At 38.1% G+C, this 14,945-nt stretch overlaps 3 protein-coding genes across 4 annotated transcripts in view; all 3 read left to right on the forward strand.

Moving 5' to 3' along the window:
* LOC129422537 (uncharacterized) overlaps positions 1–14,945 on the forward strand; it is a 681,876-nt gene that overhangs the window by 148,927 nt on the left and 518,004 nt on the right. The window lies entirely within an intron of this gene.
* Positions 1–14,945, forward strand: part of LOC129422743 (uncharacterized) — a 177,576-nt gene that overhangs the window by 124,367 nt on the left and 38,264 nt on the right. The gene's annotated exons all lie outside the window — the stretch shown is intronic.
* On the forward strand, positions 2,630–9,674 carry LOC129422356 (uncharacterized). The gene has a single exon (XM_073856608.1). It carries the CDS (start codon positions 2,632–2,634, stop codon positions 3,571–3,573), a length of 942 nt encoding a protein of 313 aa, XP_073712709.1. The 5' UTR covers positions 2,630–2,631; the 3' UTR covers positions 3,574–9,674.

The raw sequence follows: 14,945 nt of genomic DNA on the forward strand, positions 1-14,945 counted from the left end.
GTGGGCATTGATAAGACATCCCTAACACGCTTGCAGAGGGTACAAAATGCAGCTGCACGTTTATTAACTGGGACACGTAAACGAGACCACATTACACCTATTTTAGCTTCTCTTCACTGGTTGCCCATTCCTTTTAGAATTGATTTCAAGATTTTACTTTTAGTTTTTAAATCATTAAACAACAATGCTCCAAAATACATTTCAAATCTATTACAGCCATATGCTCCATCTAGAGCACTTAGGTCTGCTGGGCAGCTGCTTTTAGTCTCCCCCAATGCAAGATTGAAGAGCAGAGGTGAACGTGCCTTTGCAGTAGCGGGCCCGAAACTATGGAATAATTTACCTTTGTACATTAGGCAGGCACCTTCACTTACTGTTTTTAAATCTTATTTAAAAACATATTTGTATAGTGCAGCATATAACGCAGTATGAGAGCTACCTGTTAGGAGTTATTTTTAAGTGTGTATTACTGATTACTGTTGTTTTTATTGGATATTTTATTGTATTTTTATTTTATTGTGTTTTTAATTTTTTATCTTATATTTATTTTATGCTTTTTAATTTTCTGTTTATTTTATACAGTATGTACAGCACTTTGGTGAACACCTGCTGTTTTAAAAAGGTGCTCTATAAATAAACTTTGATTTGATTTGATTTGATAATTCAGGCTGAGCACACTTTGTGCAGCCAGCGCAGACATGTTTCACAAGTAGCTATAATTCAGGTACAATTATTATGTGAGGTTTAGGTCATGTTTTCACTCATCTGTACTTTTGAAGAATAAAACTGAGGAACAGAGAGCTTAAACGTGGAAGGGGGAGAGAAAGTGGTGCTCTCTACTTCTCCCACAGCGTCCACAGATTAAAAGTAAAGAAAATATATAAATGTATTTTTGGAGTTCTAGATTGGGTGGGTCCTGATTCATTTTCAATGCAGGGAAACCCTGCTGCAATAATAAGATGATGTCTGCATCATTTCACTTTGACATGTGTAACTAATTTTTATTTGAAACCTTGATCCTCGATTTAAAAAATAAATAAAATTGTGATTGATACATGAGAAACATATGGTGAATGTTTTATTGACATTAAATGTTTTAATGTCTCTTCTTTCATCTCTATTTCACACCTATAGAGTGAAAGTGATTGAGATCTTCAGTGAAGCTCCTCCTACAACAATCCACCAATAAATGCTGGAGTCAAACACACAGAGAAATCACTCCATGTGTGACAACTGAAATCTTCATGACATAATGTTGATGCTGGTGAAAGAGGAGTTTGAGAAGATGACAGATCCACAACCATGTAGAATAAAGGATGAAGATACTGAGGAACAAATAGGTTGGTGTCTATTTTTCAATCTTTATTTTTAAAACATTGGCATTGAGAAACATGAGATGATAACTTTCTGCTTCTATAATAGATTTAGTAGAATTAGATTGAAACATCAGGAAAAGAGTTTTATCCAAAGCAACTTTCAGTGGATTAATGATTGTGATCTCCAAGCAATGCCCTACTACAGTTAAACCTCATGTTGTGTTTACTTAAACCAAAAATAGTATTTTTATTTTATCAGACTGAAATTTGTTGACTTTATTCATAAAGACACTTGAGGTGTTTCTGGTCAAAAATGACCGGCCTACAGAAAACAGTTTATAACCAGGACTTTCTAATGTCTCAGACAGAAGAGAGAAAAGGAAGAGATGCACATTGTGTGCCCCAAAAGACGTTCAAACAAGCACTGTCTGTTTTAAATGCAAAGCGCCCATTAACAAGGCACTTGAAATAGGCTATTGTCATTCATGTACATACGTTCAGTAAATGCATTAGATGCATGCTTCATTTACATGAGCTCACACAAAGTTGATGTCATTTTGAAAAAATCAGAAATCCTACAAATGTTTTGTAAAGGGGAATGGGCAAAATTCCTTTTGAGCAATGTGCAGGTCTGATTCAGAACACCTGAAAGAGGTTCAACAAGCTATTAAATCCAAGGTTTTACTTCGATTTTCCTTTAGCACTGTGAATGTTTAATGGAGGTTTACCACAAATAAACAAGAAACTAGAATTGTTAGTGTGTTGTCAGCTTATGCACATTGTGTTTGTCTATTGTTGTGACCTAGATGAGGATCAGATCACATTTTATGGCAAATCACTGTAGAAAACCGTTCATTTCTGGTGATTCACATACTTTTTATTGCCACTGTATGAACAGTGGCAGAGCTAGAATTAAATGGGGTGAGTAAGGTTAATTTACAGGGTTCATAGAGCATGAAAGAAAACCATAAAAAGCCCACTTAAAAATGGCATTACATCACCCATGGTGATTTAGTCATGGTCATTTTAATATTGCCAAACATTTTCACAGATAATGCTTTTTCACAAAACATTTAGGTGCATAAGCTCAGATTTATAAGTTCAAAACAGAAATAAAAACCAGTCCTAACTAAATGAAAACAAGTTGACAAAAATATATAATCTAATATTTAGTGATATTGGAAACGCCACAAGTGTTAGAGGGTTTTGAACAAAGCATAAGAGTTGAACTACAATGGATACATGACAATCTCAAATGTGTTTTGTCATTCTGGTTTATCAATATGAACTATTTACTGTCTTCATTTTAGATATGATGGAAGTGAAAGAGGAGAGTCAAGCTGAAGTGGATGAGAAACATCAGATTGTAAAAATAAACCATAATGTTTCACAGAAAGAAACTCTGAAGACAGAAGACATAAAGTGTGAAAATAGTTTCAGAGAAGATGAACGCCCTGAAGATCACAAGAGGACTCACAGTGAGAAGAAACCTTTCACATGTCAACAGTGTGGAAAGAGTTTCACCTCTCAATCGAACCTTAACCGGCACAAGAAAACTCACGAGGGGAAAATGTCATGTGCATGCCAACATTGTGAAAAGAGTTTCCCGGATAAAAGTCAACTTAAGAGACACATGATGACTCACACTGGAGAGAAACCTCACGCATGTCTTCAGTGTGAGAAGAGTTTCAGAGATAAAACGAGACTTGAGGCTCACATGAGAAATCACACCGGAGAGAAACCTTACATATGTCTTCAGTGTGAAAAGAGATTCAGTACGTGGAGCAACCTCAAATCACACATGATAACTCACAGTGAAAAGAAACCTCACGCATGTCTTCAGTGTGAAAAGAGTTTCAGAAATAAATGTGGACTTGAGATACACATAAGAATACACACTGGAGAGAAACCTTACATATGCTCTCAGTGTGAAAAGAGTTTCAGAACAAAACATTACCTTAGAGCACACATGAGGATACACACTGGAGAAAAACCATTTACTTGTCATCTGTGTGGAAAGAGTTTCAAAGATAAAAGTTATCTTAAGGACCACTCAAGAATTCACACTGGAGAGAAACCACACGCATGCCATGAGTGTGAAAAGAGTTTTAAAATTGCAGGTGACCTTAAAAAACATTTGAGGATTCACAGCGGAGAGAAACCTTGCACTTGTCAACAGTGTGGAAAGAGTTTCAGAACAAAACCTAACCTCAACATACACATGAGGATTCACACCGCAGAGAAACCGATCACTTGACAGCACTGTGAAAAGAGTTTTAAAACTGCAGGTGACCTTAAGAAACATTTGAGAATTCACACTGGAGAGAAACCTTACACTTGTCAACAGTGTGGAAAGAGTTTCTCTGCTGAAGGAAACCTTAAGATACATGAAAGAATTCACACTGGAGAGAAACCTTACAGATGCCATGAGTGTGAAAAATGTTTCATAAGTAAAGGCAACCTTACAGCACACATGAAAATTCACAAAGGAGAGAAACCTCACGTGTGTTTTCAGTGTGGAAAGTGTTTTAGTGTGGAGTGTCACCTTAAGAGACACATGATAACTCACAGTGAAAAGAAACCTCACGCATGTCTTCAGTGTGAAAAGAGTTTCATAGATAAACGTGGACTTGAGATTCACATGAGAAATCACACTAGAGAGAAACCTTACATATGCTCTCAGTGTGAAAAGAGATTCAGTACGTGGAGAAACCTTAAATCACACATGATAACTCACAGTGAAAAGAAACCTCACGCATGTCTTCAGTGTGAAAAGAGTTTCAGAGATAAACATGGACTTGAGACTCACATAAGAATTCACACTGGAGAGAAACCTTACACATGTCTTCAGTGTGAAAAGAGTTTCAGACATAAAGGTGGACTTAAGACTCACATGAGAATTCACACTTGATAGAAACCTTAAATACACTCACCGGCCACTTTATTAGGTACACTTGTCGAACTGTGCGTTAATGCAAATTTCTAATCTGTCAGAAAAGGAGAATGAGAAGCAGTTCTGTGGTCGCATATGCCTTGTTGATGCCAGAGGTCATAGGAGAATGGCCAGACTGGTTCGAGTTGATAGAAAGGCAACAGTAACTCAAATAATTACTCGTTACAACTGAGGTATGCAGAAGAGCACCTCTGAACACACAACACGTCGAACCTTGAGGCGGATGGGCTACAGCAGCCAAGGACCACACCGGGTGCCATTCCTGACAGCTAAGAACAGGAAACTGAGGCTACAATTCGCACAGGCTCACCAAAATTGGACACTAGAAGTTGGAAGAACGTTGCCTGGTCTGATGAGTCTTGATTTCTGCTGCGACATTCAGATGGTAGAGTCAGAATTTGGCATCAACAACATGAAAGCATGGATCCATCCTGCCTTGTATCAACAGTTCAGGCTGGTGGTGGTGGTGTAATGGTGTGGGGGATATTTTCTTGGAACACTTTGGGCCCATTAGTACCAATTGAGCATTGTGTATTGTTTCTGACCATGTTCATCCCTTTATGACTACAGTGTACCCATCCTCTGATGGCTACTTACAGCAGGATAACGCGCTATGATGTCATGAAGTGCAAATCATCTCAGACTGGTTTATTGAACATGACAATGAGTTCACTGTACTCAAATGGCCTCCACAGTCACCAGATCTCAACCCAATGAAGCATCTTTGGGATGTGGTGAAACGGGAGCTTCGTGCCCTGCATGTGCAGCTGACAATTCTGCAACAACTGTGTGATGTTATCATGTCAATATGGGCCAAAATATCTGAGGAATGTTTCCAGTACCTTGTTGAATTAAGGCAACGAACAATTAAGGCAGTTCTGAAGGAAAAAGGGGGCCCAACCCGGTACTAGTAAGGTGTACCTAATAAATTGCACCGGCCAGTGTATGTCTTCAGTGTGAAAGGAGTTATACAAGTAAAGACACTCTTAAGAAACACATGACAGTTCACACAGGAGAGAAACCGTTCACTTGTCAACACTGTGGAAAGAGCTTTACAGTGAAACGTTACCTTCATGCACATGTGAGAATTCACACTGGAGAGAGACCATGCGTTTGTCAACAGTGTGGAAAGAGTTTCAGGACAAAACCAAACCTAAAAAAAAACAAGATTTCACACTCAATAGGAACCAATTATGTGTCAACAGTGTGGATATGGCAACAATGTTTAGAAATCAGCTGAGGTCTTATTAATAAAACTGTCTGGAGGATCCTTACTAAAAGTCTACATGCGCACAAAAGCCCAAAATGGTGTACGGCAAAAAAGATTCAGGCAGTTTCTCAATCTGCATTCTTGTTTGTACTAGGGGTGGGTCGATCCAATACTTTGGATCGGATATCAGGTCGATCAGGACCTTTTTTGCTGGATCGGATATCGGAATAATGGGGCCGATCCAAATTCGATACTGTGCCTTACTCGTTGTTGTTACTATCTTGCTATAGAAAAGTCAGAATATTATAACCATAAACACCATATAAGCACCATAAACATTTTAATACACTATATTCAAAGTCTTCCTAATATATTCAGCTTTATGTGAAAAACAATATATGAAGATATTTAAGGTCACAAAATCTCTGGTTGCTCTGGTGCTCGCGGAGTTAATACACTGGAGTAGTGGTGAATAAAAAGCATCAAACACACACAAGACACACACAAACACAATTCTAAATGGATCAAGAAAAATACTAGAATTGGATCGGAATCAGTATCGATCGATACTCAGAATTTAGGAATCGAAATCGGATTGGTAATGGAAAAAGTGGATCGGCCCACCCCTAGTTTGTACTTGTATTCTTGTGAAACGTCATCAGTCTGGGCCCAAGTACTGTTCCAGTTCCATGATCACATCAAGCCAAGTTTACATAACATCTCAGGATGTGTTCTTGATACGCTCATTTTATCGAGGATGCATCAGAATGTGACTTGTGTGGACTTATGATAGACAAGTTTCCCAGAATACATTTCACGTTAACTGCAAAGGAGCTTATAACCGGCACAATATTTGAAATATTACTCTTTCTGTGTAAAATGTAGCTGTTTGTCAAGAATATAGATGAATAAACTTTAAGTCTGTGGTCAGTTAGTAAAAACAGCGCCTATTAACATTTCCTCTGATGATTTTGGATATGCGAGTTCAAGTTAATCAGCGGGCAGTCAGTGCCGTGTACACCACCAAGGGCAGCCTCATCTCTTCAAGTCCTTCTGAAATTTTCTGCTCCCTCATTGCAGCTGCTCTGCCCTTCAGTGTCTGATGGTCAAACATGGAATATTTCCTTTAGATACAGTTGCAATCAGAAATATTCAACCCCCTCACCTCAAAAAACATTATAGTGATGTTGATAAAAAAATAATAAAAATCTCTTGGAATGTTAAATATTTTGGAAATCTTCTTATACCCAAGGCCCTTCAGATGTGATGAAATAATCTCCTCTCTTAGCTTTTGTGGAAGCTCCTTTGTCTTTCCCATGATTGCAACTCACCTTGAAGACCTTGATGGTTGGGGTTTATATATGCATCACAGCTGAAGCAAATGAAGGATCGTTATAGAGTTCCTAAAGGCTTATGCTGCGTTCCAGGCAGGTTTTTAAGCCCGTGAATTACGACTTCAAAGCCACGACTCACGACCCTATGCGTTCCAGGCAGTCTGTAACTCGTGTTTTTACAACCTTCTACCGGTGAAAGTGCACTGGAACGCCAGTCAAACCCGTGACTTCCCACCCGTGAACTCGTACTAGATCGATGTACTCCCAGTTCAGAGTCGTGAGTCGTGGTTTTGAAGTCGTGAGTTACGGGTTACAGGTTGCCTGGAACGCAGCGTTAATGATGTTTCAGCTCCACTTCAGGCCATAAAAACTGTCAGAAAGCTTTAAAAATAACAATATTATATAGGGGTTGAATAATTGTGACATGGTTATCTTAACAAAATATACTATTACACACAAATACTACATCATACACTTTCTGTTTTGATTTTATGCCTCACTTAACTCATAAAAAACTCATCCAAAGCAGAATCCCGCACTTTAAAAAGATTTTTATTTATAAATCCTTAAAACTCTTTGGGGGTTGAATATTTCTAATTGCAACTGTATATCTAACAGGAATTTTTCTGTCTCAATTTATTTCTCTTTATTATTCACATGAAGTCTGTTATTTGTTATTATTGTTTTAACTGATGTTGAAGTTAAGTTTCATAATTTAAATCACATATATTTTCTATAGAATCTTAACACTGAATCACTGCCTTTTAAACTTTTAACTAGATTTTTACTTGTGTTTATCTTCAAAACACTATGCAGATTTTCACATTTTCTCACAACAGTTAAAGACTGGCTTTTAGACCACCAGTCCTGCTCTCACTAAAAGTATTTTATAGTTTTGTAATTAGATAATTTTGCACACAGTTGGATCATTTTAATCTCATATTGTGTATTATAATTTGTTGTGAACAGCTTTTTTATACTGTATTAACTGTCTTTGTTACTTGAATATTTTATATGTGTAGTGCTTTTTGTTATCTACTGTGATGCAATTTTAATTATGTAGGACTACAGATGGAAAGTAGCATAATGTTAAATCTAGTGCAGCCATCTTTTTAATGTAACTGCACATTGTCCTGATAAATGAACAAACAAACAAACTATGGGTGATGTCACGGATACTCAGTGTTGGGGGTAACGCATTACAAGTAACGCGCATAACGTAATAATATTACTTTTCTGAAGTAACGAGTAAAGTAACGCATTACTTTGTAAACCTACACATTAATATTTGAGTTACTTTTGAAAAAAAGTAATGCGAGTTACTTTTCAGTTTAATTAATTCAATTTAAAAATAAAATAATGTACTGAATTAAACTGAACATATTAACATAGAATTACACACTTTGTGCGCCTTAGCGCGAACAGTTTGAGTTAGAAACGGAGATGGCAGGCCAGAGCTTGACATTTTTGTGATCATAAAAAACACCTGTAAGGCTTGAAAGAGATCAAGCCTCAGCCAAGTAAGAAAAAGTAACGCAAAAGTAACTAAAAAGTAACGTAAGCATTACTTTCCATGAAAAGTTACTAAGCAATGAGTTACTTTTTTGGGGAGTAACTTAATATTGTAATGCATTACTTTTAAAAGTAACTTTCCCCAACACTGTGGATACTACGTCCATCTTTTTTAAAGTCTATGGTGCATACGCTGATTACGCACAGAGTAATTGGGGATTTCCGCCTGGATTTGGCCTACCCAATTTCAAAAGCTTCTCATACCCATTTACATTTACCTTACATTTAGTCATTTAGCAGACACTTTTGTCCAAAGCCACTTACAAATGTGGTAAACAATAAAAGCAATTATAGTGACAAAAGAACAGTAATACATAAGTGCACTGGAAATAGTCTCATCATGTCCAACACACTATATATAGCCATGGGTTAGTGTTTTTTTGGAAGAATGTATAGATAGAGATCAAGAATTAAAGGAAAAGACAAGATAGTAAGTCTTTTATTAGGAGGTGAGGTAATGGCGGAAGAGAGACGATTCCTAAAGACAGCTACAGAGTCAGCAGATCCTGTCCGGCAGATCATTCCACAGTTGTGGAACAGCTCCAGAGAAGGTACGCAATAATGTTTTTTCCCTTTTTGAGATGGCATGGCACCACAAGCCGTCGCTTGGTGGAAGAGCGCAGGGATCGAGAGGGTACATAAGGCTGTATAAGCAAGCGAAGGTAAGGGGGTGCTGACCCAGTGGTGGTTTTAAAGGCCAGGAGCAGAGCATTAAATTTGATGTGAGCTGCTATAGGGAGTCAAAAAGAGGAGTGACATGCGACATGAATCTACAATAGCTGGAGGTGCTGGCCATAAAGCTAAGCTGATAATCAATGACCACTCCCAGGTTTTTGGCCGTCCTGGAAGGTGTGATGGTCAAGGAACCTAGCTGAATGGAAAGGTTGTGCTGAATCTTTGGTTTAAAAGATATGACAAGCAGTTCTGTCTTTGCAAGGTTAAGCTTAAACTAGAGATTGTGATCCTTCATCCAGAGTGACATGTCCTTCAGGGCATGCTGAGATGTGGGCAGAAACCGTGAAGTCATCAGGGTGGAACAACAAGTAAAGTTGATTGTCATCCACATAGCAGTGGTAGGAAAAGCCATGTTTTCAAATGACAGAACCCAGGGATTTCATGTATATCGAAAAAAGCAGTGGTCCATGCACAGAGCCTTGAGGCACCCCAGTGTGTGTGAAGAAAAGGTAGTGCTGATCAAACACCACACGTTCAAGAGTCTTTGCAATGAAGGGAAGAAAAGAAACGGGTCTGCAGTTTTCTAGCAAAGCAGGATTTTTGAGTGTGGGTTTCTTCAGCTGCGGGTCTAACTACGCCTCTTTAAATACTGCGGGGAAGGTACCAGTGTAAAGAGATAAATTGATAATGTGGATGAGAGCAGTGATAACCGAAGGAGAGATGGCCTGGAAGGAGATCGGTGGGTATGGGATGTAGCGTATGGAGGACCACAAGAGTCATGCAAAATGTAGTAAAGAACTTCAATATTTAATAACTACCGGACAATAAAAATAGCAATTAATAAGTCATGGAAAAGCTAAATAGAGAGGCTAAAATGAAAAGCAAATCAAATAGCCAAAAGAATAAGGAAAACCTGTATTTGTAGTTCAATTTATAAATCCAGTTATTTATTTCTCTTTAAATCGCTTTTTGAAATACATTTTGCAATGCAACAATTCCATTATTTAATTAAGAATGTATAAATACAATGTCACAAGCCAGGGGCTGGCTGCTATTTGTTAAACCACGCCCCTTCTCAACTTCCACCTCGAGGAGGTCCCCAAAACCAACCCAATGACCAGACAACAACGAGGACAGGTAAGTATAAAATATTCTTTATTGATTTAAATATTTAAAATGTACTGGGACTTGGGGAAAGGGAAATTAAAACTAATGTCAGGCTCTGCCCTCCAGGGGGCCACGGCCGAGTGAGTGACAGAGGGTGGGGGGGTCACGTCGAGGAACAGGCTCCCGCCTCTGGTTCCTTCTACCCGTGGCGCACTCCTCTTCCTTCCTGGAGGCAGAACAAATTACAATCAATGTTGGTATTGGCTTTTTCCTGTCCGTGTACCTGTATGTTGCTCGCGGCACTTCACCGCTTATCTCACACAGCTCCTTATTGTCGACTCACTCTCCTTTCTTCACCTCTCTCTCTCCACAGACTGCAGCTGGGACACAAGGACACAGTGGATCGATCTCGACGGGTTCTCTCACCTCTTCGCCGACTACGGCCTCTTGGTAAGTATGGGTTTCCTTCACAGCTCGTTCCCTTAGCACTCACGCTTGTTCTCTCTCTTCCTCCACAGACGACAGCTGGGACCTAAAGACACAGTGAATCGATTTCAATGGTTCTCTCACCTCTTCGCTGACTACAGCTTCTTGGTAAGTATGGCTTTCCTTCACAGCTCGTTTCCTTAGCGCTCACGCTTGTTCTCTCTCTTTCTCCACAGACGACAGCTGGGACACAAAGACACAGTGAATCGATCTCAAATGGTTCTCTCACCTCTTCGCTGGCTACAGCTTCTTGGTAAGTATGGCTTTCCTTCACAGCTCGTTTCCTTAGCGCTCACGCTTGTTCTCTCTCTTCCTCCACAGACGACAGCTGGGACACAAAGACACAGTGAATCGATCTCAATGGTTCTCTCACCTCTTCGCTGGCTACAGCTTCTTGGTAAGTGTGGTTCTCTTCACAGCTCGGTATCTTAGCGCTCACGTTGGCCCTCTTTCTCTCCACGAACGGCAACTGGGACACAAGTATACTTGGAATCGCTCTCAAATGGTGCTCTCACCTCTTCGCTGACTACAGCTTCTTGGCCCCAAAAGATCGTCACCCTGTGACAACAATTTTATATAAGGAACTTATTTAGTGTTTTATGTTGTTTTTGTAAATTGTTATATTACTTTGAACTATTTATTAATGGATTAATATTTCATTTCTATGTTATTTTTATAATCTCACCTTTTATTGACTAATAAAATGTTACATAATGTTTTTTTTGTAACTTTGTCTCTTTATTTATAGATTAATTAATGAATTTTTAAACAAATCTATTAATTGCTATTTTTATTGTCCATGTAGTTATTAAATATTGAAGTTCTTTATTACATTTTGCATGACTCTTGTGGTCCTCCATAGTAACGGGCAGGTAGTCGGATGGTTAAAAGCAAAGACCTTGGAAACATCCACTTTAGATAGGAGAAGAAAGCAAGCATTCCTCTGAGATTTAAGAGTTGTACATATAAAAGTTTGGTATCATTTTACAAGAAACCCTTTGAAAGTACAAAACTTCATTGTTTAAAGTGCTAAACATGGTTGTATGTGTTGTCAGTCCTCTAAAAAACACAAAAATAAAAAGGGTTCCAGCAAATGTCAGCTTACAGAGGAAAAATTAGTTTTTTCTCTATCATAATCTATGCAAAGTTATTATATTCCAATTTAAGGGAGGAATAATACCCTTTTTGTATTCAGTTTCCACCTAAAAATATTTGAAGTGTCCCCATAACCACAGTGGAATAAATGCAATATCTTTATATCATTTTACAAAAAAACCATTTGAGGTTACATAAAATGCTGCTGTTTGTGACAAATATTGTTATTTATGTTGTTTTCATATGATGAAACACAAAATTTTTTTATGTCGTAAACACTGTCTTTGAAAGTGGATAACTCTGGTTGGGCGTACCAGACTGCAGACAGTTCCAGCAGCAGACAGTAAACACCTAAAAAAGAATGATCTCTTTAGCATGTCGAATTCAAAAGTTCATATAGTTTCATATAAAAGTACTTGTTTTGTACATGTAATAAATAGCAAGGGATTATTCATGCACACAACCAAAGAAAATGCTGTGAATGCACTCATTTTTTAGAGTAGGACCTAAGAGAAAAGATGGTGGAGCATTTGTGGCTATCTGTGCTATCTGAGACAGTTCACACTCAAGTTTCACATATGTTTACAAAAGACGATTTTTTTACAGAATTCATTTGACATTTGTTGGATATGTGATGATAAAAAAACAAAAAAAATGTTCCTGAGAGTGAGAGCTTTCATTTGATAAGACTTGCCCATGTTTGTCATATTTGAAAAATATAATATGTGAATATTAAATATCAAAAATTTTGGGGGGTTGATAGTTTAAATTAAGTGTAAATGACTTTCTTACAGTAAAATATATCTCAAACTGATGCATATCTGGAGAAAGTAGAGATTCTAAGCTTTCAAACAGTATCTCGTGTGGTACGGGGTCCATGACAAACCATTAAAAATTAAAGGAATATTTCATATTAAGTCATAAGTATTTTGGACCCGGTACAGGTTTCGCCGTGTAGGTTAATGTATTTATTTAAAATGAAATATGATATAAAACACAACCATTACACTAAGGAATTGGCCAACAGTCATGAAGAATTTTTTTCTTTTTTGAAACCAACAACACATGAAGTGTGACACATTCCCTGCTGTTTGCAGCCTCTCTATCAAGACTAATACCTTGTTCACACTAGCAATCAAAATCTGATTTTGGTGCATATCTAATTTGACAGACTCACTGTCCACATTGTGTATCACAACTGTTCAGATCCAATCTGTGCGTCCTGTAGCCTTAGACACATTTTCCTCTATGTCACTTTTACTGTCAAAAAGCTTTGACAAAATCCCATTGTCAGAAAACCTTTGCTTAGAGGCCATTTTCAGTTGAGAGTGAGATAAAGAGAGACCCCAAAGAGCACAAAGATAAATGGTTTAGTAGGATTCTGTGCAGGCATTTAGAAATTCCCGCACACTATTTGCAGACTTGCAATGCTTTTGGCAGTATTTCAGCGCAAAAACTGTGCCAAAAGTGTAAGTGCAGAAAAACTGATGTCAGATCCCATAGATATGTATAAAGGCTAGATGTCTTGCCCGCGCTGCTGGCCAATTGAGTGGAACGTCCGCATTTGGCGGCCATCTTACCACAGGGTGCTCGCTCACTTATAGCATTGAGTTTTAATGGTGCAGGTACTTTTAAATGACCATAACTTGCTTAATTTTTTACCGATTTTCAAACAGTTTGGTTTGTTATAAACGTCAAAGATGTGCCTATGACACTGCATACTTATACTAAAAGAAAAAATTCATTAAACATTTTAAAGCATCCAGAATTATAGCCACGTTGTAAGAACGTTATGTGTATCCTCCTTACTGGTGAGTTAACCCTTATGGGTTGTTGGGGACGTTTATATTGAAGATAGTCTTGTAGCATGGCCTCCTTCTAGATCTTCACCCAAAGTTCTGTCTGGGACAAAACTGTATACATGATGACAAAAGGGCTACAATCAATCAAAACTTGATAGCATTCTATCCTGAGGAATTTATTTGTTAATCACACTAATCTATGGGCCATACATCGGCAATTTGGTTCACACCTTCACCGACACAGCATCAGAGCACAACTCATCAGACGTTGACTACACATGAAAGAAATGTACACAAATCCTTCACTGGTATATCACTACAGGTCATATATTTTATTAAGTAAGGCATTTATAGAATTAATATAGTGTTGCAAGGATATATAAGATTAACTGAAAAGACAAACACAAAAATAAACTAAACAAACGCTTTAAAGCCACAAAAAAGCCCCCATAAACATTTTACTGGTCTTTTTACTGCTTTCAACAAGTAATAGTGTTTGGGTTTATGCAAGGTATACATGTGCATATGTGCCCGGGTGAATGCAATCATAAAAATGATCTCATGTGCTTTCAGTTTAACAATACATCACTGTTACGACATTAGCATTTAGCTCTGTGCAGAATACCATGAAATAATTTATTTTCTTATTATTGTCTGATTTTGTGATCCGAAGCCACGTCAGACCTGTATGGTTATTTATGATGTTATAAGTTGAGTTTGGTTTTAATCCCGTTATTTATTGTGTTTTGATAACATACGATATATGAGAGGGATGTTTTTAGGAATAATTTAGATTGGTAAAACTCGTTAATTGGTATGTTTCTTTATAAAAGAAAGGGATTTGATACAAAGTCAAAGAAGTGAAGTAAGACATTTGATCAAAGAACGGAGGAATTAAAACAACCAGTGGCGTGTTTACCCACCACGCAAACCACGCAATTGCATGGGGCCCCACGGGCTTGGGGGGCCCCCTACTGGCCACAAGGTGTGCGAAAGTATGTTACGTTTATTCAGACCCAAATCTAAGCTACGGATAAAGCATGCACGAGCAAGATATGTGCGAGTCTGTACGCAGAATAATATTTGCGCGCATCCTTGTGAGGGCACATATAGTTTCATGAGCGAAACTCTACGGGAAAACGCACCTCTGCTCAGCGCTCACAAATGCAGCCACACAAGTGCTGGAATGAGCGCTCCCTCGACTCTCTCTGCTCTCGTAACTGCACAACATTTACTCTATGGTCAAGTTTACTTTAAAGACTTTGGGCTTCACACCTGTGATTGGTGACACGCATTTTTTGTTCCACGCTCGTACAGGTATAAACATGATAAAGACACCACGCAGGGGTTTTAATCATGTCGAAAATAGATAAATCATATTCTGTATCTCATTAT

Source organism: Misgurnus anguillicaudatus, chromosome 19 (genome assembly GCF_027580225.2).
Source record: "Misgurnus anguillicaudatus chromosome 19, ASM2758022v2, whole genome shotgun sequence".
NCBI lineage: Eukaryota > Metazoa > Chordata > Actinopteri > Cypriniformes > Cobitidae > Misgurnus > Misgurnus anguillicaudatus.

Bases quoted from the DNA above. Each gene is read 5' to 3' on its own strand.
- LOC129422356 (XM_073856608.1), top strand. From the start codon at position 2,632: ATGGAAGTGAAAGAGGAGAGTCAAGCTGAAGTGGATGAGAAACATCAG.